Source organism: Lichenostomus cassidix, unplaced genomic scaffold (genome assembly GCF_008360975.1).
Source record: "Lichenostomus cassidix isolate B80296 unplaced genomic scaffold, HeHo_3.0 HiC_scaffold_38, whole genome shotgun sequence".
In the NCBI taxonomy this organism is placed as follows: Eukaryota; Metazoa; Chordata; class Aves; order Passeriformes; family Meliphagidae; genus Lichenostomus; species Lichenostomus cassidix.
Genome location: NW_028147440.1, coordinates 540503 through 567595, shown reverse-complemented (window position 1 = coordinate 567595; position 27093 = coordinate 540503). Strand labels below are relative to the sequence as shown.

Below are 27093 nucleotides of genomic sequence, written 5' to 3'. Positions count from 1 at the left end.
GGGGACATTTGGGACTTTGGGGGATGTTGGGGACATTTGGGGACATTGAGGGGATAAGGGGATATTGGGGACATTCATGGGGATTTGGGGACATTGGGGACATTTGGGGACATTGGGGACATTTGGGACACAGGACATTTTGGGAATTTGGGGACATTTGGGACTTTGGGGGATGTTGGGGACGTTGGGGATATTTGGGGACATTTGGGGACATTGGGGGATTTGGGGACATTTCAGGAATTTTGGGGACTTTGGGGACACTGGGGACATTTCGGGACATTGGGGACATTTTGGGATATTTGGGATATTGGGGGACATTGGGGACATTGTGGACAAATTAGGGACATTGGGGACATTTGACAACATTGGGTACAACTGAGTACATTGGGGACATTGAGGGGATTTGGGGACATCACTGGAATTTTGGGAACATTGGGGATAATGGGGACATTTTGGGACATTGGGGACATTTGGGGCTTTGGGGGCTTTGGGGACATTGGGGACATTAATGGGGATTCGGGGACATTTCAGGACATTTGGGGACATTGGGGACGTTGTGGACAAATTAGGGACATTGTGGACATTTCAGGACATTGGGGACATTTGGGGACATTGAGGGAATTCCGGGACATTTCGGGACATTGGGGACATTTTGGGACATTTGGGGACATTGAGGGGATTTGGGGACATTTGGAGATATTGGGGACAGTTGGGGACATTGAGGGGATTTGGGACACTGGGGACATTGGGGACTTTGTGGACATTTGGGGACATTAATGGGGATTTGGGGACATTTGGGGACATTTTGGGACATTGGGGACATCATTGGAATATTGAGGACATTTGGGATTTTGGGGACATTTGGGGACATTGAGGGGATTTGGGGACATTTGGGGACATTGGGGACATCGAGGCCTGACGTCACACCCCAGGGAACCTCATGAATATTAATTACCTCATTAATATTCATCCCAACGCCGCCAAACGCCAATCAAACCGCCAAGCCCCGCCCTACAGCCAATCCCCGCTTCCCATTGGCTGATCCCAGTGCCAATCATCCCAACCCGCGCGGCCACGCCTCAAACCCTCCTGATTGGCCAGCGCTCCCGCCAATCCCAATCCTCCCATCCTCATTGGTCAGAGCCAAACTCCCGCCCACCGCCGCCTCCCATTGGTTGAGTGGCGTGTCAGTCATTCTCAGCGAGGCGCTGATTGGGTGAAGCGGCCGTGAGGGGCTGAGGCGGGCGGGCGGCGGAGCTGGAGCGGGCCCGGGGCGGCGGGAGGGGAGAGAGAACCGGGAGGGGAGAGAGAGAAGCGTGAGGGGAGAGAGAGAAGCGTGAGGGGAGAGAGAGCCGAGCAGGGAGAACCGAGCGGAGAGAACCGTGAGGGGAGAGCCGGGAGGAGCGAGCCGGGAGGAGCGAGCCGGGAGGAGCAGCCTCAGCCCCGCCATGGAGGAAGGAGTTTACGGTGAGGCGGCTGAGGGGAGCGGCCGGGAATGGCGGCGGCGGGCTGGGAATGGCGGCAGGGCGGGAATGGCGGCGGCAGGGCGGCAATAGCGGCGGTAATACGGCAATAGCGGCGGTAATACGGCAATAGCGGCGGTAATACGGCAATAGCGGCGGCAATACGGCCATAGCGGCAGTAATGGCGGCAGGGCGGGAAAGCCGTGAGGGGAAAGGGGGGGGGGAAGGTTTCGTGAGGCGGCAGCCAATGGCGGGGCGGGGAGAGGTCACGTGATGGGCGCGGCGGGAAAGGGGGGAGGGAGGGGTCACGTGAGGGGTGTGGGCCAATCGGCGGGAGGGTGGGGAGGGTGAGGTCATTGGGGAGGCCACGCCCCCTCTGGTTGGCCACGCCCCCTTTGGGCTGACCACGCCCCTTTCCGGCAAGCCACGCCCCTCCTTGCTGCATTGTTTCCATATATGGGAAAAAGGGGCGTGGCCAGAGGAGGGCGGGGCTTCAGGTGTGCCAAAGGGTTGAATGAAGGGGCGTGGCTTGGTGGGGAAGGGGCGTGGTCAGTGGGAATGGGGAGGGCAGTGGGAAGGGGGCGTGGCCTGTCTGGGGTGGATGTGGCCTGGGCGTGGTCAGGTGTGTCCAGGTGTGTCCTGGGTGTGGTCAGGTGTGATGTGGGTGTGGCCAGGTGTGCCCTGGGTGTGTCCAGGTGTGTCCTGGGGTGGTCAGGTGTGCCATGGGAGTGTTCAGGTGTGCCCTAGCAGCATCCAGGTGTGATGTGGGCGTGGCCAGGTGTGACCAGGTGTGCCCAGGTGTGCCCTGGGTGTGTCCAGTGCAGATCCCATGATAAAGGGGTGTGGCTGGGCAGGCAGTGGGTGTGTCCAGGTGTGCCCTGGGTGTGTCCAGGTGTGTCCCAGGTGCATCCAGGTGTGTCCAGGTGTGCCCTGGGCATGTCCAGGTGTGTCCTGGATGTTGCTAGGTGTGCCCAGGTGTGTCCTGGGTGTGGTTAGATATGTCCAGGTGTGCCCTGGACGTGTTCTCTGTGTGCCCTGGGTGTGGTTAGGTGTGCCATGGGAGTGTCCAGGTGAGCCCAGGTATGTTCCAGGTGAGCCCAGGTGTGTCCAAGTGTATCCAGGTGTGTCCTGGGCATGGCTAGGCGTGTCCTGGGTGTGGCCAGGTGTATCCAGGTGTGACCTGGGTGTGGTTAGGTGTGCCCAGGCGAGCCGAGGTGCACCCGGGTGTGTCCAGGTGTGTCCTGGGTGTGGTTAGCTGTGTCCAGGTGTGTTCTGCATGTGTCCTGGATGTCGCTAGGTGTGCCCTGGGTGTGTCCAGGTGTGTCCTGGGTCTGTCCAGGTGTATCCAGGTGTATCCAGGTGTGTCCTGGGCATGCTCAGGTGTGCCCAGGTGTGCCCAGGTGTGTCCTGGGTGTACCCAGGTGACCCAGATGTGTCCTGGGTGTGGCCTGGGTGTGGTTAGGTGTACCCTGGGAGTGTCCAGGTGTATCCTAGGTGTATCCCAGGTGCACCCAGGAGTGTCCAGGTGAGCCCTGGGAGTGTCCAGGTGAGCCCAGGTGTGCCCTGGCCATGCCCAGGTGTACCCAGGTGCACCCAGGTGTATCCCAGGTGTGTCCTGGGTGTGGTTAGGTGTGTCCTGGATGTCACTAGGTGTGTCCTGGATGTGGCCAGGTGTACCCAGGTGACCCAGATGTGTCCCGGGTGTGGCCAGGTGAGCCCTGGGTGTGGTCAGGTTCACCCAGGTGTATCCTAGGTGTATCCCAGCGGTGCCCAGGTGTGCCCAGGTGTGCCCTGGGTGTCACTAGGTGTGCCCAGGTGTGCCTTGGGCGTGGTTAGCTGTGTCCAGGTGTGTTCTGGATGTTGCTAGGTGTGCCCAGGTGTGTCCAGGTGTGCCCTGGCTGTGTTCTGGGTGTGGTCAGGTGCACCCAGGTGAGCCAAGGTGTGTCCAGGTGTGCCCTGGGTGTGTTCTGGGTGTGTCCTGGGTGTGCCCAGGTGTGCCTAGGTGTCCCCAGGTGTGTCCTGGGTGTGGTTAGGTGTATCCAGGTGTGCCCAAGAGTGTCCAGGTGTGTCCTGGCTGTCGCTAGGTGTGTCCTGGGAGTGTCCAGGTGTCCCCAGGTGTGTCCTGGGCGTGGTTAGGTATGCCCTGGGAGAGGTTCAGGTGAGCCCAGGTGCACCCAGGTGTGCCCAGGTGTGTCCTGGGAGTGTCCAGGTGTGTCCTGGCCATGCCCAGGTGTGCCCAGGTGTGTCCTGGGAGTGTCCAGGTGTGTCCTGGGTGTGGTTAGGTGTATCCTAGGTGTATCCTAGGTACTCCCAGGTGTCCCCAGGTGAGCCCTGGCCATGCCCAGGTGTCCCCCAGGTGACCCAGGTGTGCTCAGGTGTGCCCTGGGCGTGTCCCCAGGTGCATCCAGCTGTCCCCAGGTGTGCCCAGGTGAGCCCTGGCCATGCCCAGGTGTCCCCAGGTGTCCCCCAGGTGACCCAGGTGTGTCCCCCAGTCCCGGCAGACCTGACGGCGGAGGAGCGGCGGGAGCTGGAGAGCATCCGGCGGCGCAAGCAGGAGCTGCTGGGGGAGATCCAGCGGCTCAGGGAGGAGCTGAGCGAGGCCATGAGCGAGGTGGAGGGGCTGGAGGCCAACGAGGGCAGGTAAATCACCTGGGAGGCTGAAAAACCCAAAAATTCACACCTGGCAGGCAAAAATTCCCATTGAAAAGCCAAAAATTCCCATGTAGAAACCCCAAAACCACACAAACTCACACCTGGGGAGCCCAAAAAACCAAAAATTCATACCTGGGAGGGGCTGGAGGCCAACGAGGGCAGGTAAATCACACCTGGGGAGCCAAAAAACACACCTGGGGAGCCGAAAAAATCCCAAAAGTTCAGATTTGGGAGAGCCAGAAACCCCAAAAACCCCAAAATTCTCACTGAAGCAACAAAAATTCAGACTTGGGAGAACCAGAAACCCCAAAATTCACACCTGGGAGCCCCAAAAACCCAAAAAATTCACACCTGGGAGCCCCAAAAACCCAAAAAATTCACACCTGGGAGGCAAAAATTCCCATTGAAAAGCAAAACCTTCCCATGGAGAAACCCCAAAAACACACCTAGGAGCCCAAAAAAACCCTAAATTCATACCTGGGAACCCCAAAAACCCAAAAATTCACACCTGGGAGGGGCTGGAGGCCAACGAGGGCAGGTAAATCTCACCTGGGAGAGCCAAAAACCCCAAAAATTCATACCTGGGAGCCCAAAAAAGCCCCAAAAATACACCTGGGAACCCCAAAAAGAGGAGCTGAGCGAGGCCATGAGCGAGGTGGAGGGGCTGGAGGCCAACAAGGGCAGGTAAATCACCTGGGGAGCCAAAAATCCTAAAAATTCATACCTGGGAACCCAGAAAAACCCCAAAAATACACCTGGGAGAGCAAAAAACCCAAAAATTCATACCTGGGAACCCCAAAAACCCAAAAATTCGCACCTGGGAGGGGCTGGAGGCCGACGAGGGCAGGTAAATCTCACCTGGGGAGCCGAAAAACACACCTGGGGAGCCAAAAAATACACCTGGGGAGCCAAAAAATACACCTGGGGAGCCAGAAAAACCCCAAAAATACAGCTGAGAGAGCAAAAAACCCCAAAAATTCATACCTGGGAACCCCAAAAAGAGGAGCTGAGCGAGGCCATGAGCGAGGTGGAGGGGCTGGAGGCCAACGAGGGCAGGTAAATCACCTGGGGAGCTGAAAATCCCAAAAATTCACACCTGGGAGGGGCTGGAGGCCAATGAGGGCAGGTAAATCTCACCTGGGGGGCTGAAAAATACACCTGGGGAGCCAAAACCCCCAAAAATACACCTGGGAACCCAGAAAAACCCCAAAAATACACCTGGGAGAGCCAAAAACCCCAAAAATTCATACCTGGGAACCCCAAAAACCCAAAAATTCACACCTGGGAGGGGCTGGAGGCCAACAAGGGCAGGTAAATCACACCTGGGGAGCCAAAAACACACCTGGGGAGCCGAAAAAATCCCAAAAATTCAGATTTGGGAGAGTCAGAAACCCCAAAAACCCCAAAATTCTCACTGAAGCAACAAAAATTCAGACTTGGGAGAACCAGAAACCCCAAAATTCACACCTGGGAACCCCAAAAACCCCAAAATTCACACCTGGGAGCCCCAAAAACCCAAAAAATTCACACCTGGGAGAGCCAAAAACCCAAAAAATTCACACCTGGGAGGGGCTGGAGGCCAACGAGGGCAGGTAACTCACCTGGGGAGCCGAAAATCCCAAAAATTCACACCTGGGAGGCAAAAATTCCCATTGAAAAGCCAAAAATTCCCATGTAGAAACCCCAAAACCACACAAACTCACACCTGGGGAGCCCAAAATCCCAAAAATTCATACCTGGGAGCCCCAAAAAACCCCAAAATTCACGTTTGGGAGCCCAAAAACCCAAAAATTCATACCTGAGAACCCCAAAAACACACCTAGGAGCCCAAAAAACCCAAAAATTCATACCTGGGAGGGGCTGGAGGCCAACGAGGGCAGGTAACTCACCTGGGGAGCCGAAAAATACACCTGGAGAGCCAAAAACCCCAAAAATTCACACCTGGGAGCCCCAAAAACCCAAAAAATTCACACCTGGGAGGCAAAAATTCCCATTGAAAAGCAAAACCTTCCCATGGAGAAACCCCAAAAACACACCTAGGAGCCCAAAAAAACCCTAAATTCATACCTGGGAACCCCAAAAACCCAAAAATTCACACCTGGGAGGGGCTGGAGGCCAACGAGGGCAGGTAAATCTCACCTGGGAGAGCCAAAAACCCCAAAAATTCATACCTGGGAGCCCAAAAAAGCCCCAAAAATACACCTGGGAACCCCAAAAACACACCTGGGAACCCCAAAAAGAGGAGCTGAGCGAGGCCATGAGCGAGGTGGAGGGGCTGGAGGCCAATGAGGGCAGGTAAATCACACCTGGGGAGCCCAAAAACCCAAAAATTCACACCTGGGAACCCAAAAAACCCCCAAAAATACACCTGGGAGAGCAAAAACCCCCAAAAATTCATACCTGGGAACCCCAAAAACCCAAAAATTCACACCTGGGAGGGGCTGGAGGCCAATGAAGGCAGGTAACTCACCTGGGGAGCCAAAAACCCCAAAAATTCATACCTGGGAGCCCAAAAACCCCCAAAAATACACCTGGGAGAGCCAAAAACCCCAAAAATTCACACCTGGGAACCCAGAAAAACCCAAAAATTCACACCTGGGAGGGGCTGGAGGCCAACGAGGGCAGATAACTCACACCTGGGGAGCCGAAAAACCCAAAAAATTCACACCTGGGAACCCAGAAAAACCCCAAAAATACACCTGAGAGAGCAAAAAAACCCCAAAAATTCATACCTGGGAACCCCAAAAACTCAAAAATTCACACCTGGGAGGGGCTGGAGGCCAACGAGGGCAGGTAACTCACACCTGGGGGGCTGAAAATCCCAAAAATTCACACCTGGGAGGCAAAAATTCCCATTGAAAAGCCAAAAAATTCCCATTGAAAAGCCAAAAATTCCCATGGAGAAACCCCAAAACCACACAAACTCACACCTGGGGAGCCCAAAATCCCAAAAATTCATACCTGGGAGCCCCAAAAACCCCAAAATTCACGTTTGGGAGGCCCAAAAACCCAAAAATTCATACCTGAGAACCCCAAAAACACACCTAGGAGCCCAAAAAACCCAAAAATTCATACCTGGGAGCCCCAAAAACACACCTGGGGAGCTGAAAATCCCAAAAATTCCCATTGAAAAGCCAAAAATTCCCATTTTGAAGCCCCAAAAACCCACAAAATTCCCACCTGGGAGCCCCAAAATCCCCCAAAATTCCCCCCAAATCCCCAAAATTGTTCCCAAAATTCTCACCTGGGAACCCCAAAAACCCCAAAATTCCCATTTAGGAGCCAAAAAATCCCAAAAAATTCCCACTTTGGGCTCCCAAATCCCCCAAAACTCACAAAATTTCCCCTAAATGCCCAAAAATTTCCCCCAAATTCTCAAAAATTTCCCAAAAATTCCCCAAAATTTCCCCCAAATCCCCAAAAATTTCCCAAAAATTTCCCCCAAATGCCCAAAATTTCCCCCAAATTCCCAAAAATTTCCCCCAAATCCCCAAAATTTCCCCCAAATGCCCAAAAATTTCCCAAAAATTTCCCGAAATTTCCCCAAAATTCCAGCAAGACTCTGCAGAGGAACCGGAAGATGGGAATGGGGAGGAAGAAATTCAACATGGATCCCAAAAAGGTGAGAGAGGAGGGAAATTTGGGAATTTTTGGGGGAAATTTGGGAATTTTTTTGGGAAATTTGGGAATTTTTTGGGGAAATTTGGGGATTTTTTTGGGAAATTTGGGAATTTTTTGGGGAAATTTGGGAATTTTTTGGGGAAATTTGGGAATTTTTTGGGGAAATTTGGGATTTTTGGGGGAAATTTGGGATTTTTTGGGGATTTGGGAAATTTGGGGATTTGGGAAAAAATTTGAGAATTTGGGGGTGGGAATTTTGGAAATGTGGGAATTTTGGAAATTGGGAATTTTTGGGAAATTAGGGAATTTTTGGGGGATTTGGGGGAAATTTTGGGGATTTAGGGGAAAAAAATTGAGAATTTGGGGGAAATTTGGGAATTTTTGGGGGAAATTTGGGAATTTTGGGGAAAATTTGGGATTTTTTGTGGAAAATTTGGGGATTTGGGGGAAATTTTTGAGAATTTGGGGGAAATTTGGGAATTTTTGGGGAAATTTTTGAGAATTTGGGGGAAAATTGGGAATTTTGGGGGGAAATTTGGGGGGAAATTTTGGGGATTTGGGGGAAATTTTGAGAATTTTGGGGAAATTTTTGAGAATTTTGGGGAAATTTTTGGGAGTTTTGGGGGAAATTTTGGGAATTTTGGGATCTCAAGGTGAATTTTGAGGTCAAAACCACAAATTTTTCCCTCTTTTGGGGCTCCTGGGTTTGGATTTTTTGGAGAATTTTTGGGAATTCCTGTCTTTTGGGGATTCAAATTCCCAAATTTTGGGGTTTTTGGGCATCAAAACTCCAATTTTTACCTCTTTTTGAGCTCAAAAATTCTATTTTTTGCCCTTTTTGGAGCTCCTTGGCGCAGATTTTTTGGGGAATTTTGGCAATTTTCGGGATTTTTTCAATCCCACTCCCCTCGAGGTTTCAGAATTCCTGAATTTTGGGTTCAGAATTCCCAAATTTTGGCTTTTTTGTGCATCAAAAATCATAATTTTCCCCTCAAAACCTCCAATTTTTCCCCTTTTTGGATCTCCTGGGCACAAAAATTTTGGGGAATTTTGGCAATTTTCGGGATTTTTTCAATCCCACTCCCCCTGAGGTTTCAGAATTCCCGAATTTTGGGTTCAGAATTCCCAAATTTTGGCTTTTTTGGGCATCAAAAATCATAATTTTGAGCTCAAAACCTCCAATTTTTCCCCTTTTCAGACCTCCTTGGCACAGATTTTTTTGGGAATTTTGGCAATTTTCGGGATTTTTTCAATCCCACTCCCCCTGAGGTTTCAGAATTCCCAAATTTTGGGGTTTTTGGAATGAAAAATCGGAATTTTGAGCTTAAAAACTCCAATTTTTTACCTCAAAACCTCCATTTTTTCCCCTTTTTGGATCTCCTGGGCGCAGATTTTTTTGGGAATTTTGGCAATTTTTGGGATTCTGTGACTCCCACTCTCTCCAGAGGATTCAGAATTCCCAAATTTTGGGTTTTTTGGGCTTCAAAAGTCCAATTTTTGCCTCTTTTGGAGCTCAAAACTCCAATTTTTTCCCTCAAAACCTCAATTTTTTCCCCTTTTCGGACCTCCTGGGTGCAGATTTTTTTGGGAATTTTGGCAATTTTTGGGATTCTGTGACTCCCACTCTCTCCAGAGGATTCAGAATTCCCAAATTTTGTCATTTTTGGGCATCAAAAGTTGGAATTTTTCCCTCAAAAACTCTATTTTTTCCCCTTTTTGGAGCTCCTGGGCACCAAAATTTTGGGGAATTTTGTCAATTTTCGGGATGTTTTCAATCCCACTCCCCCCGAGGGTTCAGAATTCCCGAATTTTGGGTTCAGAATTCCCAAATTTGGGTTTTTCAGGGCATCCAGTTCCTGGTGGAGCAGGAGCTGCTGCGGCACACGGCTGAGGACATCGCCAGGTTCCTCTACAAGGGCGAGGGGCTGAACAAGACTGCCATTGGAGACTACCTGGGCGAGAGGTGGGGGACTGGGATGGACTGGGATATACTGGGATAAACTGGGAGGGACTGGGAGCCAAAATCCCGGCGGTTTTGGGGCGAAAAATGGGGATTTTGGGGTGAAAAATGGGGATTTTAGAGGGAAAAATGGGGATTTTAGAGTGAAAAATGGGAGTTTTAGGGATGAAAAATGGACTGGTTTATACTGGTTTGTACTGGGAGGGACTGGGAGCCAAAATCCCGGCAGATTTGGGGTGAAAAATGGGGATTTTTGGGTGAAAAATGGGGATTTAAGGGGGAAAAATGGGAGTTTTATAGATGAAAAAGAGACTGGGAGGAACTGGGATGAACTGGGAGGGACTGGGAGGGAAAATCGCGGCGGTTTTGGGGTGAAAATTGGGGATTTTAGGGTGAAAAGTGGGACTGGGACAGACTGGTTTGTACTGGGAGGGACTGGTTTATTCTGGTTTGTACTGGGAGGGAAAATCCCGGCTGTTTTGGGACGAAAAATGGGGATTTTGTGGGCAAAAATGGGGATTTTGGGGTGAAAAATGGAATTTTAGGGCTAAAAATGACGCTGGGAGGCAATGGGAGGGGAAAGGGGCGTGGCTTCGCCAAGGAGGCGTGGCCTGGGATTGATTGACAGCTAAGGGGCGTGGCTTCGCCAAGGAGGCGTGGTTTGCGGTTGATTGACAGCTAATGGGCGTGGCTTCACAAGGGGGCGTGGCCAGCGCTGCCCCATGCATTGGAACCAGTGAGGGAATGGTTTGATTGACAGCGGGTGGGCGTGGCTGTGGGTGGGCGTGGCTTGGTGGGTGATTGACAGCTCGGCTCCACCCTCACCCAGCTGTTCCCAGTCCCTCCCAGTATAAACCAGTTCATCCCAGTATAAACCAGTTCCCTTTTTTATCCCTAAAACTCCCATTTTTCACCCCAAAATCCCCATTTTTCACCCCAAAACCACCGGGATTTTTCCTCCCAGTCCCTCCCAGTCAATCCCAATCCCCTCCCAGTACAAACCAGTACAAGCCAGTTCATCCCAGTATAAACCAGTTCCCTTTTTACTCCTAAAATCCCCATTTTTGACCCTAAAATCCCCATTTTTCACCCCAAAACCTCCACGATTTTTCCTCCCAGTCCCTCCCAGTTCATCCCAGTGCCTCCAGTTTCCCCTCCCAGTCCATCCCAGTTTATCCCAGTTTCTCCCAGTCCATCCCAGTCCCTCCCAATCCCATTTTCATCCCTAAAATCCCCATTCTCCCTCCTTAAATCTCCATTTTTTCCCCCAAAAATCCCCATTTTTCACCCCAAAATCTCCAGGATTTTTCCTCCCAGTCTCTCCCAGTTCATCCCAGTGCCTCCAATTTCCCTTTCCAGTCCCTCCCAGTTTATCCCAGTTTATCCCAGTCCATCCCAGTCCATCCCAGTTCATCCCAGTCCCTCCCAATCCCATTTTCATCCCTAAAATCCCCATTCTCCCTCCTTAAATCCCCATTTTTCCCCCAAAATCCCCATTTTTCACCCCAAAACCACCAGGATTTTTCCTCCCAGTCCATCCCAGTCCCTCCCAGTACAAACCAGTTCCCTTTCCACCCCCAAAATCCCCGTTTTTTCCCCCAAAATCCGCAGGGAGGAGTTCAACATCGGAGTTCTTCACGCCTTCGTGGATCTGCACGAGTTCACCGACCTGAACCTGGTGCAGGCGCTCAGGTGGGCAGCTGGCTTATACTGGTTTGGACTGGTTTGGACTGGGAGGGACTGGTTTGGACTGGTTTGGACTGGGAGGGAAAATCCTGGCGGTTTTGGGGCGAAAAATGGGGATTTTAGGGTGAAAAATGGGGATTTTGGGGGCAAAATTTGGAGTTTTAGAGGGTAAAAATGGGACTGGGTTATACTGGTTTATACTGGGAGGGACTGGGAGGGACTGGGAGGAAAAATCCTGGTGGTTTTGGGGCAAAAAATGGGGATTTTAGGGTGAAAAATGGGGATTTTTATGGTGAAAAATGGGGATTTTAGGGATGAAAATGGGACTGGGAGGGACTGGTTTATACTGGGTTATACTGGGATGAACTGGGTTATACTGGGAGGGACTGGGAGCAACTGGGAGGTAAAACTTAGAGACTGCCAGGTGGGATTTGGGAATTCCCAGGTGATTTTTTTTGGAATTTTGGGAATTCCCAGGTGTTTTTAGGGATTTCCCAGGTGATTTTGGGTAATTCCAGGTAATTTTTTTTTTTTTATTTTTGGGAATTCCAGGTGATTTTTTGGGAATTTTTTGGGATTTCCCCCCCAGGCAGTTCCTGTGGAGTTTCCAGCTGCCAGGTGATTTTTGGGATTTTTGGGAATTCCAGGTGATTTTTTGGGAATTCCAGGTGATATTTTGGGATTTTCCAGGCAGTTCCTGTGGAATTTCCAGCTGCCAGGTGATATTTTTGGGAATTCCAGGTGATATTTTGGGAATTTTTGGGATTTCTCCCCCAGGCAGTTCCTGTGGAGTTTCCGGCTGCCAGGTGATTTTTGGGTCATTCCAGGTGATGAATTTTGGGATTTTTGGGATTTTCCAGGCAGTTCCTGTGGAGTTTCCAGCTGCCAGGTGATATTTTTGGGAATTCCAGGTGATATTTTGGGATTTTTGGGATTTTCCAGGCAGTTCCTGTGGAGTTTCCAGCTGCCAGGTGATATTTTTGGGAATTCCAGGTGATATTTTGGGATTTTTGGGATTTTCCAGGCAGTTCCTGTGGAGTTTCCAGCTGCCAGGTGATTTTTGGGAATTTTGGGAATTCCAGGTGATTTTTTGGGAATTTTGGGATTTCCCAGGTGATTTTGGGATTTCCCAGATGATTTTTGGGTCATTCCAGGTGATATTTTGGGATTTCCCAGGTGATTTTTTGGGATTTTCCAGGCAGTTCCTGTGGAGTTTCCAGCTGCCAGGTGATTTTTGGGATTTCCCAGGTGAATTTTGGGATTTCCAGGTGAATTTTTGGGATTTCCCCCCCAGGCAGTTCCTGTGGAGTTTCCGGCTGCCAGGTGATTTTTTTGGGAATTCCAGGTGATTTTTTTGGGATTTCCCAGGTGATTTTTGGGATTTTTGGGAATTCCAGGTGATTTTTTTGGGATTTCCCAGGTGATATTTTGGGATTTTTGGGATTTTCCAGGCAGTTCCTGTGGAGTTTCCGGCTGCCAGGTGATTTTTTTGGGAATTCCAGGTGATTTTTTTGGGATTTCCCAGGTGATTTTTGGGATTTTTGGGAATTCCAGGTGATTTTTTTGGGATTTCCCAGGTGATTTTTGGGAATTTTGGGAATTCCAGGTGATTTTTGGGATTTTCCAGGCAGTTCCTGTGGAGTTTCCGGCTGCCAGGTGAGGCTCAGAAGATCGACAGGATGATGGAAGCTTTCGCTCAGCGCTACTGCCTGTGCAACCCGGGAGTGTTCACCTGCACAGGTGAGGGACACACCTGGGGAACAGCTGGGGAACACCTGGGGGGATAGAAACACACCTGGATACACCTGGGACACACCTGGGGAACACCTGGCTTGACCTGAGACACACCTGGATACACCTAGGGAACACCTGGGACACACCTGGGCACACCTGGATACACCTGAGACACACCTGGACATGCCTGGGGGGAATAGAAACACACCTGGGCACACCTGGGGAACACCTGGATATACCTGAGACACACCTGGGCACAGCTGGGTGGGATTGGGACACACCTGGGCACACCTGGACAACACCTGAGCACACCTGGACACACCTGGATATGGCTGGGGAACACCTGGATATACCTGAGACACACCTGGACACACCTGGGTGGGATCTGGATACACCTGGGATACACCTGGATATATCTGGGATACTCCAAACACACCTGGGACACACCTGAACACACCTGGATATATCTGGAAATAGCTGGGATACACCTGGGATACACCTGGGCACAGCTGGATACACCTGAGACACACCTGGGGCTCACATGTCTCACCTGTTCACACCTGTTGATCTCACCTGTCTATCTCACCTGTTCACACCTGTTCTCACCTGTCTCACAGATACCTGCTATGTTCTCTCCTTTGCGCTGATCATGCTCAACACCAGCCTGCACACCTGCTGATCTCACCTGTTCACACCTGTGCACACCTATTCACACCTGTCTCACCTGTGCACACCTGTATTTCAGACACCTGCTATGTCCTGTCCTTCGCGGTGATCATGCTCAACACCAGTTTGCACACCTGTCGATCTCACCTGTCGATCTCACCTGTCGATCACACCTGTTCACACCTGTATTTCAGACACCTGTTACATTTTATCCTTCGCGGTGATCATGCTCAACACCAGCCTGCACACCTGTTCACACCTGTCGATCTCACCTGTTTCAGACACCTGTTCACACCTGTCTCTCTCACCTGTTCTCACCTGCAGACACCTGTTACGTTCTCTCGTTCGCGGTGATCATGCTCAACACCAGTTTGCACACCTGTTGATCTCACCTGTTCACACCTGTTCTCACCTGTCTCACCTGTCTCTCTCACCTGTTCTCACCTGCAGATACCTGTTACGTGCTGTCCTTCGCGGTGATCATGCTCAACACCAGTTTGCACACCTGTTCACACATTTCTCACATGTTGATCTCACCTGTGCACACCTGTCTCACCTGTTTCAGATACCTGTTACGTGCTGTCGTTCGCGGTGATCATGCTCAACACCAGTTTGCACACCTGTTGATCTCACCTGTCAGTCTCACCTGTACACACCTGTCTCTCTCACCTGTATTGCAGACACCTGTTACGTTCTCTTGTTCGCGGTGATCATGCTCAACACCAGTTTGCACACCTGTTCACACCTGTCTCACCTGTTCACACCTGTCAATCTCACCTGTCTCTCTCACCTGTATTTCAGACACCTGTTACATTTTATCCTTCGCGGTGATCATGCTCAACACCAGTTTGCACACCTGTTCTCACCTGTTCACACCTGTTCTCACCTGCAGATACCTGTTACGTTTTGTCCTTCGCGGTGATCATGCTCAACACCAGTTTGCATATCTGTTCACACCTGTCGATCTCACCTGTTTCAGACACCTGTCTATCTCACCTGTCTCTCTCACCTGCAGACACCTGTTACGTTCTCTCGTTCGCGGTGATCATGCTCAACACCAGTTTGCACACCTGTGCACACCTGATCTCACCTGTCTCACCTGTTCACACCTGTTCTCACCTGCAGACACCTGTTATGTTCTCTCGTTCGCGGTGATCATGCTCAACACCAGTTTGCACACCTGTCTCACCTGTTCTCACCTGTCTCACCTGTATTTCAGACACCTGTTACGTGCTGTCGTTCGCGGTGATCATGCTCAACACCAGTTTGCACAATCCCAACGTTCGAGACAAACCTTCAGCCGAGCGATTCGTGGCGATGAACCGCGGCATCAATGATGGGGGAGATCTACCTGAGGAGCTGCTCAGGGTAATTTGGGAAATTTGGGGAAATTTGGGGAATTTTTGGGGAATTTTTGGGGAATTTTTGGGGAATTTTTGGGATTTTTTTGGGATTTTTTTCAGATTTTTTTTTAATCTTTTTGGCATTTTTTCCAAATTTTTCGGATTTTTTGGGGTTTTTTTCAGATTTTTAAAGGGTTTTTTGGGGCATCAACGACGGGGGAGATTTACCTGAGGAGCTGCTCAGGGTAATCCTGGGACTTTTGGGAATTTTGGGGATTTTTGGGATTTTTTGGGAATTTTTTTCAGATTTTTTCAGATTTTTTTTTTATTTTTTAGGATTTTTTCAGGATTTTTTTGGGGTTTTTTTGGCATTTTTTCAAATTTTTAAAGATTTTCTGGGGGGATTTGGGGCATCAACGATGGGGGAGATCTACCTGAGGAGCTGCTCAGGGTAATCCTGGAATTTTGGGGAGTTTTGGGAAATTTTGGGAATTTTTGGGATTTTTTTTGGAGTTTTTTTCAGATTTTTTCAGAATTTTTTGGGCATTTTTAAAGGATTTTTTTGATTTTTTTTGGCATTTTTTCAGATTTTTAAAGATTTTTTGGGGGATTAATGACAGGGGAGATTTACCTGAGGAGCTGCTCAGGGTAATTCCAGGGGTTTTGGGATTTTTTTGGGAATTTTTAGGATTTTTTTTGGCATTTTTTCAGAGTTTTTTCGATTTTTTTCAGATTTTTTTTCAGATTTTTAAATTTTTTTTTTTGGGATCAACGACGGTGGGGATCTACCTGAGGAGCTCCTCAGTGTAATTGGGAATTTTTGGGAAATTTGGGAATTTTTTGGGAATTTTTTGGGAATTTTTTGGGATTTTTTTTTTTTCAGAATTTTTTGGATTTTTTTGGGGATTTTTTTTAGAATTTTTTTCAGATTTTTTCAGAATTTTGGAGTAATTTTTGGGGGATTTTTAGAGGTTTTGGGGCATCAACGACGGGGAGATCTACCTGAGGAGCTGCTCAGGGTAATTTGGGAAATTTGGGGAATTTTTGGGATTTTTTTGGAATTTTTTTCAGATTTTTTCAGAATTTTTTTGGCGTTTTTTTGGCATTTTTTCAGATTTTTTTCAGAAATTTTTGGATTTTTTTTGGCATTTTTTCCGATTTTTTTTCAGATTTTTAAAGGGTTTTTTGGGGATCAACGACAGGGGAGATCTACCTGAGGAGCTGCTCAGGGTAATTCAGGATTTTTTGGGAATTTTGGGAATTTTTTTGGAATTTTAGGGGATTTTTTTTCAGATTTTTACAGCATTTTTTTGGCAATTTTTCAGGATTTTTTGTATTTTTTTTTTGGTGTTTTTTCAAAAATTTTTTCAGATTTTTTTCAGATTTTTAAAGATTTTTTGGGGGAATTTGGGGATCAACAACGGGGGAGATCTACCTGAGGAGCTGCTCAGGGTAATTCTGGGAAATTTGGGAATTTTGGGGATTTTTGGGAATTTTTTTTTAATTTTTGGGGATATTTTTAGGATTTTTTTCCCAGATTTTTTCAGAATTTTTTGGGCATTTTTTTAAGGATTTTTTTTATTTTTTGGGCATTTTTTAATATTTTTTTCAGATTTTTTTCAGATTTTTTTCAGATTTTTTTTCAGATTTTTAAAGGGTTTTTGGGGGAATTTTGGGGATCAACGACGGGGGAGATCTGCCTGAGGAGCTGCTCAGGGTAATTCAGGATTTTGGGAATTTTTGGGAATTTTTGGGAATTTTTTTGGAATTTTTTTCAGATTTTTTCAGAATTTTTTGGGCATTTTTTGGTAATTTTTTTGGTCATTTTTGGGGGGGTTGAGGTGGAATTTGAGCGAAATTCTGAAAATTCCTTCAAAATCTCCCAAATACTCCCCAAATCCTCCAAAAGTCCCTGAAAATCCCCCAAAAATCTCTCCAAATCCCCCAAATTTCCCCAAAATTCTTTCAGAATTTCCCCAAAATTCCCAAAACCCCCCAAAATTCCCAGAAAATCCCCCAAAAATCCCTCAAAATCCTCCAAAATTCCCTCAATATCCCCCCAAATTTCCCCAAAAATCATCCAAAATTCCCCAAAAATCTCCCAAATTTCCCCAAAAATCCCAAACAATTCCTCAAAAAACCTCAAATTCCCCCAAAAAACCCTAAAAAATTTGTGGAAAATCCCTCAAAATTCTCCAAAAATCCCCAAAAATTCCCCAAAAATCCCCCAAAAATCCCTCAAAATTCCCCCAAAAACCCCAAAAATTCCTAGAAAATCCCTGGAAATTCCCAAAAATTCCCAAAAAAATTCTCAAAATCCCCCAAAAACCCCCAAATTTCCCCCAAAATCCCCTCAAAGTCCCCAAAATCCCCCAAAATCCCCCAAATTTCCCGAATTTCAGAACCTGTACGAGTCGATCCGCTCGGAGCCGTTCAAGATCCCGGAGGACGACGGGAACGATCTCACCCACACCTTCTTCAACCCCGACCGCGAGGGCTGGCTGCTCAAACTGGGTGAGACACGCCCCCCGGGCCACGCCCACCTCACCTGGCCACACCCACCTCACCTGGGGGAGCCACACCCCAAAATCCCCAAAAAAATCCCCAAAAATTTGGGGAAAATACACCAAAAAATGGGGGTTTGGGTGGTTTTGGGGCCATTTTGGCTGCTCAAACTGGGTGAGCCACCCCCCCCGGGCCACGCCCACCTCACCTGGGAGACCCACACCCCAAAATCCCAAGCAAAATCCCCAAAAATTTGGGGAAAATACACCAAAAATTGGGGTTTTGGGGCCATTTTAGGGCTATTTTGGGTGCTGAAACTGGGTTGGACACGCCCACCGGGCCACGCCCACCTCACCTGGCCACGCCCACCTCACCTGGGGAGAGCCACACCCAAAATCCCAAAAAAAATCCCCAAAAATTTGGGGAAAATACACCAAAAAAAGGGGTTTTGGGGCCATTTTAGGGCTATTTTGGCTGCTGAAACTGGGTTGGCCACGCCCACCAGGCCACGCCCACCGCACCTGGCCACGCCCACCTCACCTGGGGGAGCCACGCCCAAAAATCCCCCCAAAAATCCCCAAAAATTTGGGGAAAATACACCAAAAAATGGGGTTTTGGGGTGGTTTTGGGGCTTTAATGGGGTGGAAAATTGGGTTGACCACACCCACCTGGCCACGCCCACCTCACCTGGGAGAGCCACGCCCAAAAATCCCGGGAAAAATCCCCCAAAAATTTGGGGAAAAATGGTCAAAATTTTGGGGTTTTTCATTGCCGAAATTTAATTTGTTTCATTTTTTTCTTTTTCTTGTTTGTCCAACCCTAAAAATTCTTCCCGAAATTTCCTCCTGATTTTCCCTGAAATCCCAAAAATTCTTCTCAAAAATTCTTCCAAAATTTCCTCCCGAATTTTCCTGAAATCCCCAAAATTTCTCCTAAAAATTCCTCCTAAAATTTCCTCTGATTTTCCCTGAAATCCCAAAAATTCCCTCAAAATTTCCTCCAAATTTCTCCCAAATCTTCCCAAATTTCCTCCAAATTTCCCCAAAATTCTCCCCAAATTCCTCAAAATTCTCCCAAATTTCCCTCAAAATTCCCCAAAATTCCTCCATATTCTCCCAAAATTCCCCAAAAATTCCCAAATTCCCCCAAAATTCTCCCAAAATTCCTCAAAATTCCCCCAAAATTGTCAAAATTCTCCCAAAATTTCCCCAAAATTTCCCAAAATTTCCCAAAATTCCCCAAAATTCTCCCATAACTCCTTCAAAATTCCCAAAAACTTCCGAAATTCACCAAATTTCTCCCAAAATTCTCCCAAAATTTCCCAAAATTCCCAAATTTCCCCTCCCCCGCTGCTGCCATTGGAATTTCCAGGAGGTGAGTGTTGGGGTGGGGGAGGGGCAGAGCTTGGGACCCAAAAAAATCCCAAAAAATTTCCAAAATCTCCCAAAAAACCCCAAAAATTCCCCCAAATTCCCCAAAATACTCCAAACCTCCTTCAAAAACCCCACAAAGTTCCCAAATTTCCCCCAAATTCCACCCCAGACCTCCCAAATTCCCAAAAAATTCCCAAAATTCCCAAAAAATTCCCAAAAATTCCCCCAAATCTCCTCCTCCACTCCCCAAAAGCCTGGAATTTTCCCCCAAAATTCCCCAAAATCCCCCAAAAATCACCCCAAATTCCACCCCAAACATCCCAAATTCCCCCAAAATTCCCAAAATTCCCCCAAAATTTCCAAAATCTTCTCCTGCACTCCATAAAATCCTTGAATTTCCCCCAAATCCTCCCCAAAATCCCCCCAAAATCCCTCCCAGACCTCCCAAATTCCAAAAAAAATTCTCTAAATTCCCCAAAAATTCCCAAAATTCCCCCAAATCTGCTTCTGAACTCCCCAAAGCCCTTGAATTTCCCCCAAATCCTCCCCAAAATCCCCCAAAAATCCACCCCAAATCTCTCCAAATTCCCTCCCAGACATCCCCAATTCCCAAAAATTCCCCAAAAAGCTCCAAAATTCCCCAAAAATCTCTGAAATTCCCCAAAAATCCCCAAAATTCCCCTCAAATTCCCAAAAAATCCCCAAAAAATCCACCCTAAGTCCCCCCAAATTCCCTCCCAGACCTCCCCAATTCCCCAAAAATTCCCAAAATTCCCCAAAAATCTGCGAAATTCCCCAAAATCCTCCCAAAAATCCCCCCAAAATCCCCCAAATTCCCCTCAAATCCCCCAAGAATCACCCCAAATCCCACCCCAGACCTCCCCAATTCCCAAAAAAATCCCCAAAATTAAAAGAAAATTCCCAAAATCTCCCAAAACTTCCCCAAATCTCCTCCTTCACTCCTCGAAATCCTTGAATTTCTCCCCAAATCCTCCCCAAAATCCCCCAAAAATCCCCTCAAAATCCCCCAAAATCACCCCAAATCCCTCCAAATTCCCTCCCAAACCTCCCAAATTCCAAAAAAAATCCCAAAATTCCCCAAAATTCCCCAAAATTCCCCAAAATTCCCCAAAATCCCCAAATCCAGGCGGCAGGGTGAAGACGTGGAAACGCCGCTGGTTCATCCTGACTGACAACTGCCTTTACTACTTCGAGTACACCACGGTGAGAAATCCCCAAAATCCCCCAAATCCACCCCAAAACCCACCCTGGGGACCCAAAATTCGGATTCAGCGACCCAAAAAACCCCCAGGAGCCCAAAATTCCCAAAAATTCCCCAAAAATCCCAATAAATTCACCAAAAATTCGCCAAAAATTCATCAAAATCCCAGAAAATTTCCCTTTAGAGACCCAAAAATTCACCCAAAATCCCCCAAATTCACCCCAAAATCCGCCCTGGGACCCCAAAATTCGGATTCAGGGACCCAAAAAACCCCCAGGAGCCCAAAATTCCCAAAAATTCCCCAAAATTCACCAAAAAATCCCAAAAAATTTCAACAAATCCTTAAAAAAATCATCAAAATCCCAGAAAATTTCCCTTTAGAGACCCAAAAATTCACCCAAAATCCCCCAAATCCACCCCAAAACCCACCCTGGGAACCCCAAATTCGGATTCAGCGACCCAAAAAACCCCCAGGAGCCCAAAATTCCCCAAAATTCCAAAAAAATCCTTAAAAAATTCATCAAAATCCCAGAAAATTTCCCTTTAGAGACCCAAAAATTCACCCAAAATCCCCCAAATTCACCCCAAAATCCATCCTGGGAACCCCAAATTCTAACTCAGGGACCCAAAAAACCCCCAGGAGCCAAAAATTCCCCAAAAATTCCCCAAAAATCCCCAAAAAATCCCAAAAAATTCACCAAAATCCCAGAAAAATTCCTTTAAGAAACTCCAAAATTCCCTAAATTTTCCCCCAAAATTCCCCAAATTTTCCCCCAAAATTCCCTAAATTTCCCTCCCATGACCCCAAAATCCCCCAAAACCCCTTAAAATTCCCCAAAATTCCCCCAAAATCCCCCAAATTTTCCCTCCCAGGACCCCAAATTTCCCCCAAATTCCCCAAAATTCCCCAAATTTTCCCGAAATTCCCGAATTTCAGGACAAGGAGCCTCGAGGAATCATCCCTTTGGAGAATCTGAGCATCCGGGAGGTGGAAGATCCCCGAAAACCGGTGAGAAGTTCCCAAAAAATTCCCAAAAAAATTCCAAAAAAATTCCCCAAAAATTCCCAAAATATTCCCAAAAAATTCCCCCAAAAAATCCCAAAAAAATCCCCAAAAATTCCCCAAAAAATTCCCCAAAAAATCCAAAAAATTCCCCAAAAAATTCCAAAAAAATTCCTAAAAATTCCCAAAAAATTCTCCCACAAATACCGAAAAATTCCACAAAAAATTCTCAAAAATTCTCGAAAATTCCCTTAAAAATTCCAAAAAAAATCACCAAAAAATTCTCAAAAAATTCCAAAAAATTCCCAAAAAAATTCCCAAAAAATTCCAAAAAAATTCCCAAAAAATTCCCAAAAAATTCCCAAAAATTCCCAAAAAATTCCCAAAAAATTCCAAAAAATTCCCAAAAAATTCCCAAAAAATTCCCAAAAAATTCCCCAAAAATTCCCCAAAAATTCCTCAAAAATTCAAAAAAATTTCAAAAATAATTTTAAAAAATTCCAAAAAAATTCCCCAAAATTCCCAAAAAATTCCTAGAAAATTCAAAAATAATTTAAAAAAAATTCCAAAAAAATTCCCCAAGAATTCCCCAAAAATTCCCAAAATTCCGGAAAAAAAATCCCAAAAATTCCCCAAAAAATTCCCAAAAATTCCCCAAAAATTCCTAAAAAATTCACCCTGGAAACCCAAAATTCCCCTGGGATCCCAAAAATTTCCAGAAATCCAAAAAATCCCAAAAAAATTCTTCCAAAATCCACCTGGAATCCCCAAAAACCGGTGAGGAATTCCCAAAAAATCCCCAAAAAATCCCCAAAATTCCCCAAAAATTTCCCAAAAAATTCCAAAAAAATTCCCAAAAGATTCCCAAAAAATTCTCCAAAAAAATCCCCAAAATTCCCAGAAAATCCCAAAAAATTCCCCAAAAATTTCCACACTTTTTAGCTCCAAATCTCCACCAAACAGGTTCCAAAATCCTCATTTTTTCCCCATTTTTTCGCCATTTTTTCGCCGTTTTTTGCCCTTTTTTCACCCCGTTTTCACTCCCAAAAATCCCAGATTTTCCCCGAATTTTCCCTAACTGGTCCTTACTGGTTTTTACTGGTTCTTACTGGTTTTTATTCTCTCCTAGACAATTTTAACTTCCAAATCTGCACCGAAAAGGCTCCGAAATCCCCATTTTTTCGCCCTTTTTTCCCCTTTTTTTGCCCCATTTTTGCTCCCAAAAATCCCAAATTTTCCCGAATTTCCCCTAACTGGTTCTTACTGGTTTTTACTGGTTTTTTCTCTCTCCTCAACACTTTTTAGTTCCAAATCTCCACCAAAAAGGCTCCGAAATCCTCATTTTTTCCCCATTTTTCCCCATTTTTTCCCCGTTTTTTCCCCTTTTTTCGCCCTGTTTTCATTCCCAAAAATCCCAAAATTTCCCATATTTTTCCTTACTGGTTTTTACTGGTTTTTCCCATTTTCCAGCTCCAAATCTCCACCAAAAAGGCTCCGAAATTCCCATTTTTTTGCCATTTTTTCCCTGTTTTTAGCCATTTTTTCCCCGTTTTTTCCCCTTTTTTCGCCCCGTTTCTTTTCTGAGAATTCCCAACTTTTCCCCAGTTTCCCCTAACTGGTTCTTACTGGTTTTTACTGGTTTTTTCTCTCTTCTCAACACTTTTTAGCTCCAAATCTCCACCAAAAAGGCTCCGAAATCCTCATTTTTTTCGCCCTTTTTTGCCCTTTTTTCGCCCCTTTTTCACTCCCAAAAATCCCAAATTTTCCCCAATTTCCCCTAACTGGTTCTTACTGGTTTTTACTGGTTTCTCTTTCCTCTTTGCCAATTTAAATCTCCAAATCTCCACCAAAAAGGCTCCGAAATTCTCATTTTTTCCCCATTTTTAGCCATTTTTTCCCCTTTTTTCGCCCTTTTTTCACCCTGTTTTCACTCCCAAAAATCCCAAATTTTCCCCAATTTTTTCTGCACTAATTTTAACTGTTTTTTACTGGTTTTTACTGGTTTTCCAGCACTGTTTCGAGCTGTACATCCCCAACAGCAAGGGGCAGCTGATCAAAGCCTGCAAGACAGAAACCCCAAAAACCCCAAAATCCCCAAATTTCCCCAACCCAGGAGCCCCAAACTGGTTCTTACTGGTCTATACTGGTCTGTACTGGTTCTTACTGGTCTATACTGGTTTTTCCCATTTTCCAGCTCCAAATCTCCACTAAAAAGGCTCCGAAATTCCCATTTTTTTGCCATTTTTTTGCCATTTTTTTCCCCGTTTTTTGCCCTTTTTTCGCCCTGTTTTCACTCCCAAAAATCCCAAATTTTCCCCAATTTTTTCTGCACTAATTTTTCCCATTTTTTCCCATTTTCCCAGCACTGTTTCGAGCTCTACATCCCCAACAGCAAGGGGCAGCTGATCAAAGCCTGCAAGACAGAGGCTGACGGGAGAGTCGTGGAAGGAAATCACGTCGTTTACAGGATTTCTGCTCCCACCAGGGAGCAGAAGGAGGAGTGGATCAAATCCATACAGTGAGAGCCCCAAAATCCCCCCAAAAATTCCTAAAAAAATTCCCCAAAAAATTCCCAAAAAATGGGGAAAATTGGGGGTGGTTGGGAGGAGATTTGGGGTTTTTTAAGGGAGTTAAAGGGTTAAAAAATGAGATTTTTTTTTTTTTTTTGGTGTTTTAATCTCATTTTCAGAATTTTTTTGGATCAAATCCATACAGTGAGAGCCCCAAAAATCCCCCCAAAAATTCCCCAAAAAATTCCCAAAAATTCCCCCAAAAAATCCCCCAAAAATTGGGAAAATTGGAGGTGGTTGGGAGGAGTTTTGGGGAGTTAAAGGGTTAAAAAATGAAAATTTTGGGGGTTTTTAAAGTGATTTTTGAGGGGATTTTGGGGATCAAATCCATACAGTGAGAGCCCCAAAATTCCCCAAAAAATTCCCCAAAAAATTCCCCAAAAAATTCCCAAAAATTGCCAAAAAATTTCCTAAAAAAATCCCCCCAAAAATTTTTTAAAAATTGGGAAAATTGGGGGTGGTTGGGAGGAGTTTTGGGGAGTTAAAGGGTTAAAAAATGAAAATTTTGGGGTTTTTTTAAGTGATTTTTGAGGGGATTTTGGGGATCAAATCCATACAGTGAGAGCCCCAAAATCCCCCCAAAAAATTCCCCAAAAAATTCCCAAAAATTCCCCCAAAATTTTTAAAAAAATTGGGAAAATTGGGGGTTGTTGGGAGGAGTTTTGGGGAGTTAAAGGGTTAAAAAATGAGAGATTTTTGGGGAATTTTTGGGGGTTTTTGGGATCAAATCCATACAGTGAGAGTCCCAAAATCCCAAAAAAATTCCCAAAAAAATTCCCCAAAAATGGGAAAACTGGGAGGTGGTTGGGAGGAGTTTTGGGGAGTTAAAGGGTTAAAAAATGAGATTTTTTGGGGGGAATTTTTTGGGAATTTTGGGATCAAATTCATACAGTGAGAGCCCCAAAATCCCCCAAAAAATTCCTAAAAAAAATCCCAAAAATTCCCCAAAAAAATTCCTAAAAAAATCCCCCAAAAATTGGGAAAACTGGGAGGTGGTTGGGAGGAGTTTTGGGGAGTTAAAGGGTTAAAAAATGAGAGATTTTTGGGGAATTTTTGGGAGTTTTTGGGATCAAATCCATACAGTGAGAATCCCAAAAATTCTGGGAAAAATTCCAAAAAAAATTTGGGAAAATTGGGAATGGGTTGGGGATGGTGAAATGGGAATTTGGGAATTCCCAGGATGGATTTTGGGTCATTTTTTATGGATTTTGGTCATTTTTTTACGGATTTTGGTCATTTTTACAGATTTTTTTGGGGAATTTTTCCCAGGCGATCCCTGGGATCCCCAAAATTCGCAAAAATCCCCAAAAATTCCCCCAAAATCCACTCTCAGGGACAGCTTTGAGCTCTTTTCCATAGATTTTAGTCATTTTTCCATGAATTTTGGTCATTTTTTTACAGATTTTGGTCATTTTTTTACGGAATTTTTTGGGGATTTTTTCCCAGGAGATCCCTGGGATCCCCAAAATTCCCAAAAATCCCCCAAAATCCCCCAAATTCCCCCAAAATCCACCCTCAAGGACAATTTTCTTCTCTTTTTCCATGGATTTTAGTCATTTTTTCATGAATTTTGGTCATTTTTGGATGGATTTTGGTCATTTTTTCATGGATTTTTTTGGGGATTTTTTCCCAGGAGATCCCTGGGATCCCCAAAATCTCCCAAAATTCCCCCAAAGTCCAAAAAAAATCCCTAAAAATCCACCCTCAGGGACCATTTTGGGCTCTTTTTCCATGGATTTTGGTCATTTATTTACAGATTTTGGTCATTTTTTGATGGATTTTGGTCATTTTTTAACGGATTTTGGTCATTTTTTCATGGATTTTTTTTGGGATTTTTTTCCCAGGAGATCCCTGGGATCCCCAAAATTCAAAAAAATCCCCCAAAATCCCCAAAAATTCCCCCAAAATCCACTCTCAAGGACCATTTTAAACTCTTCTTCCATAGATTTTGGTCATTTTTCCATGAATTTTGGTCATTTTTTAACGGATTTTGGTCATTTTTTTACGGATTTTTTCGGGGATTTTTTCCCAGGCGATCCCTGGGATCCCCAAAATCCCCAAATTCCCCAAAATTTCCCCCAAATTCCCTTTAGGGCGGCGGTGAGCGTGGATCCTTTCTACGAGATGCTGGCGGCGCGGAAAAAACGGATTTCGGTGAAGAAAAAACCAGAAAATCCCTAAAAAAAATCCCAAAAACAAACCCAGCAAAGGGGGCGGGACCCCCGGAATTCCCAAAAAACGGGGAAATTCCCCCAAAATTCCCTCTGGACTCGGAAAGGACGACGAGGAGGTTTGGGAATGGGTTTGGAGATTCCCAAAATTCCCCAAAATTCCTCCCGAAATTCCCCCCTGGGAGCCCAAAAATCCCCCAAATTCCCCCCAAAATTCCCCTTGGGAGTCTCAGAATTCCCAAAATTCTCTCTGGGAATCCCAAAATTCCTAAAATTCTTCCTGGAAGTCCCAAAATTCCCCTTGGGAATCCCAAATTCTTTCTGGGAATCCCAAAAATCCCCAAAATTCCACCCTGGAAATCCCAAAATTCCCAAAATTTCCCCTGGGAATCCCAAAATTTCCCCTGGAAATCCCAGAATTCCCCAAAATTCTCTCTGAGAATCCCAAAAATCCCCACATTCCCACCCTGGGAATCCCAAAATTCCCCCCAAAATCCCCCAAATTCTTGCAGGGAATCCCAAAATTTCCCCTGGGAATCCCAAATTCTCTCTGGGAATCCCAAAAATGCCCAAAATTTCCCCTGGAAATCCCAAAATTCCACTCTGGAATTTCCCAAAATCCCCAAAATTCCACTTGGGAATCCCAAAAATCCCAAAATTTCCCCTGGAAATCCCAAAATCTCCCCCAGAATTCCCCAAAATTCCCCAAATTCTTTCAGGGAATCCCAAAATTCCCCAAAATCCCCCAATTTGGGCTCCCGGGGGTCTCTGCCCCTCCCCCTCCCTTATTTATGATTCCAAAATAAAAACGAAATAAATCCAGAGGAATTCGGGAATTTTTATTTGGGATTTATTTTGGGGGAGAATTTGGGAGGTTTTGGGGGAATTTGGGAGGAATTTGGGAATTTGGGGAGGCAGGGCTGGTTTGGGGGATTTTGGGGAATTTTTTGGGACTTTTTTTTTGGAATTTGGGAGTTTTGGGAATTGGGAATTTTGGGGGAATTTTTTTGGGAAATTTTGGGGAATTTTTTTGAGGGAATTTTGATGAATTTTTTGGGAATTTTGATGAATTTTTGGGGAATTTTTTTTTAATTTTGGGGAATTTTTTGGGAATTTGGGGGAAT

General features: G+C 46.0%; 1 protein-coding gene across 1 annotated transcript; it reads left to right on the top strand.

The window, feature by feature from the left end:
• Window positions 1-1351: 1351 nt before the first annotated feature.
• Window positions 1352-26132, top strand: CYTH2 (cytohesin 2). Its single transcript, XM_085045657.1, has 13 exons — window positions 1352-1467; window positions 3956-4103; window positions 7671-7737; window positions 9581-9699; window positions 11308-11388; window positions 13010-13122; window positions 15002-15150; window positions 17528-17631; window positions 18110-18118; window positions 20149-20227; window positions 21163-21234; window positions 23592-23746; window positions 25892-26132. The coding sequence occupies exons 1-13, from the start codon at window positions 1449-1451 to the stop codon at window positions 25977-25979; spliced, it is 1203 nt and encodes a 400-aa protein (XP_084901783.1). The 5' UTR covers window positions 1352-1448; the 3' UTR covers window positions 25980-26132.
• Window positions 26133-27093: the final 961 nt, after the last annotated feature.

What these genes read in the sequence shown, in the direction of transcription:
- CYTH2 (XM_085045657.1), top strand. An exon ending in AACCTGGTGCAGGCGCTCAG is followed by an intron (nt 11,389 to 13,009) that starts GTGGGCAGCTGG and finishes GGGATTTTCCAG; the next exon opens with GCAGTTCCTGTGGAGTTTCC. An exon ending in ACTACTTCGAGTACACCACG is followed by an intron (nt 20,228 to 21,162) that starts GTGAGAAATCCC and finishes CCCGAATTTCAG; the next exon opens with GACAAGGAGCCTCGAGGAAT.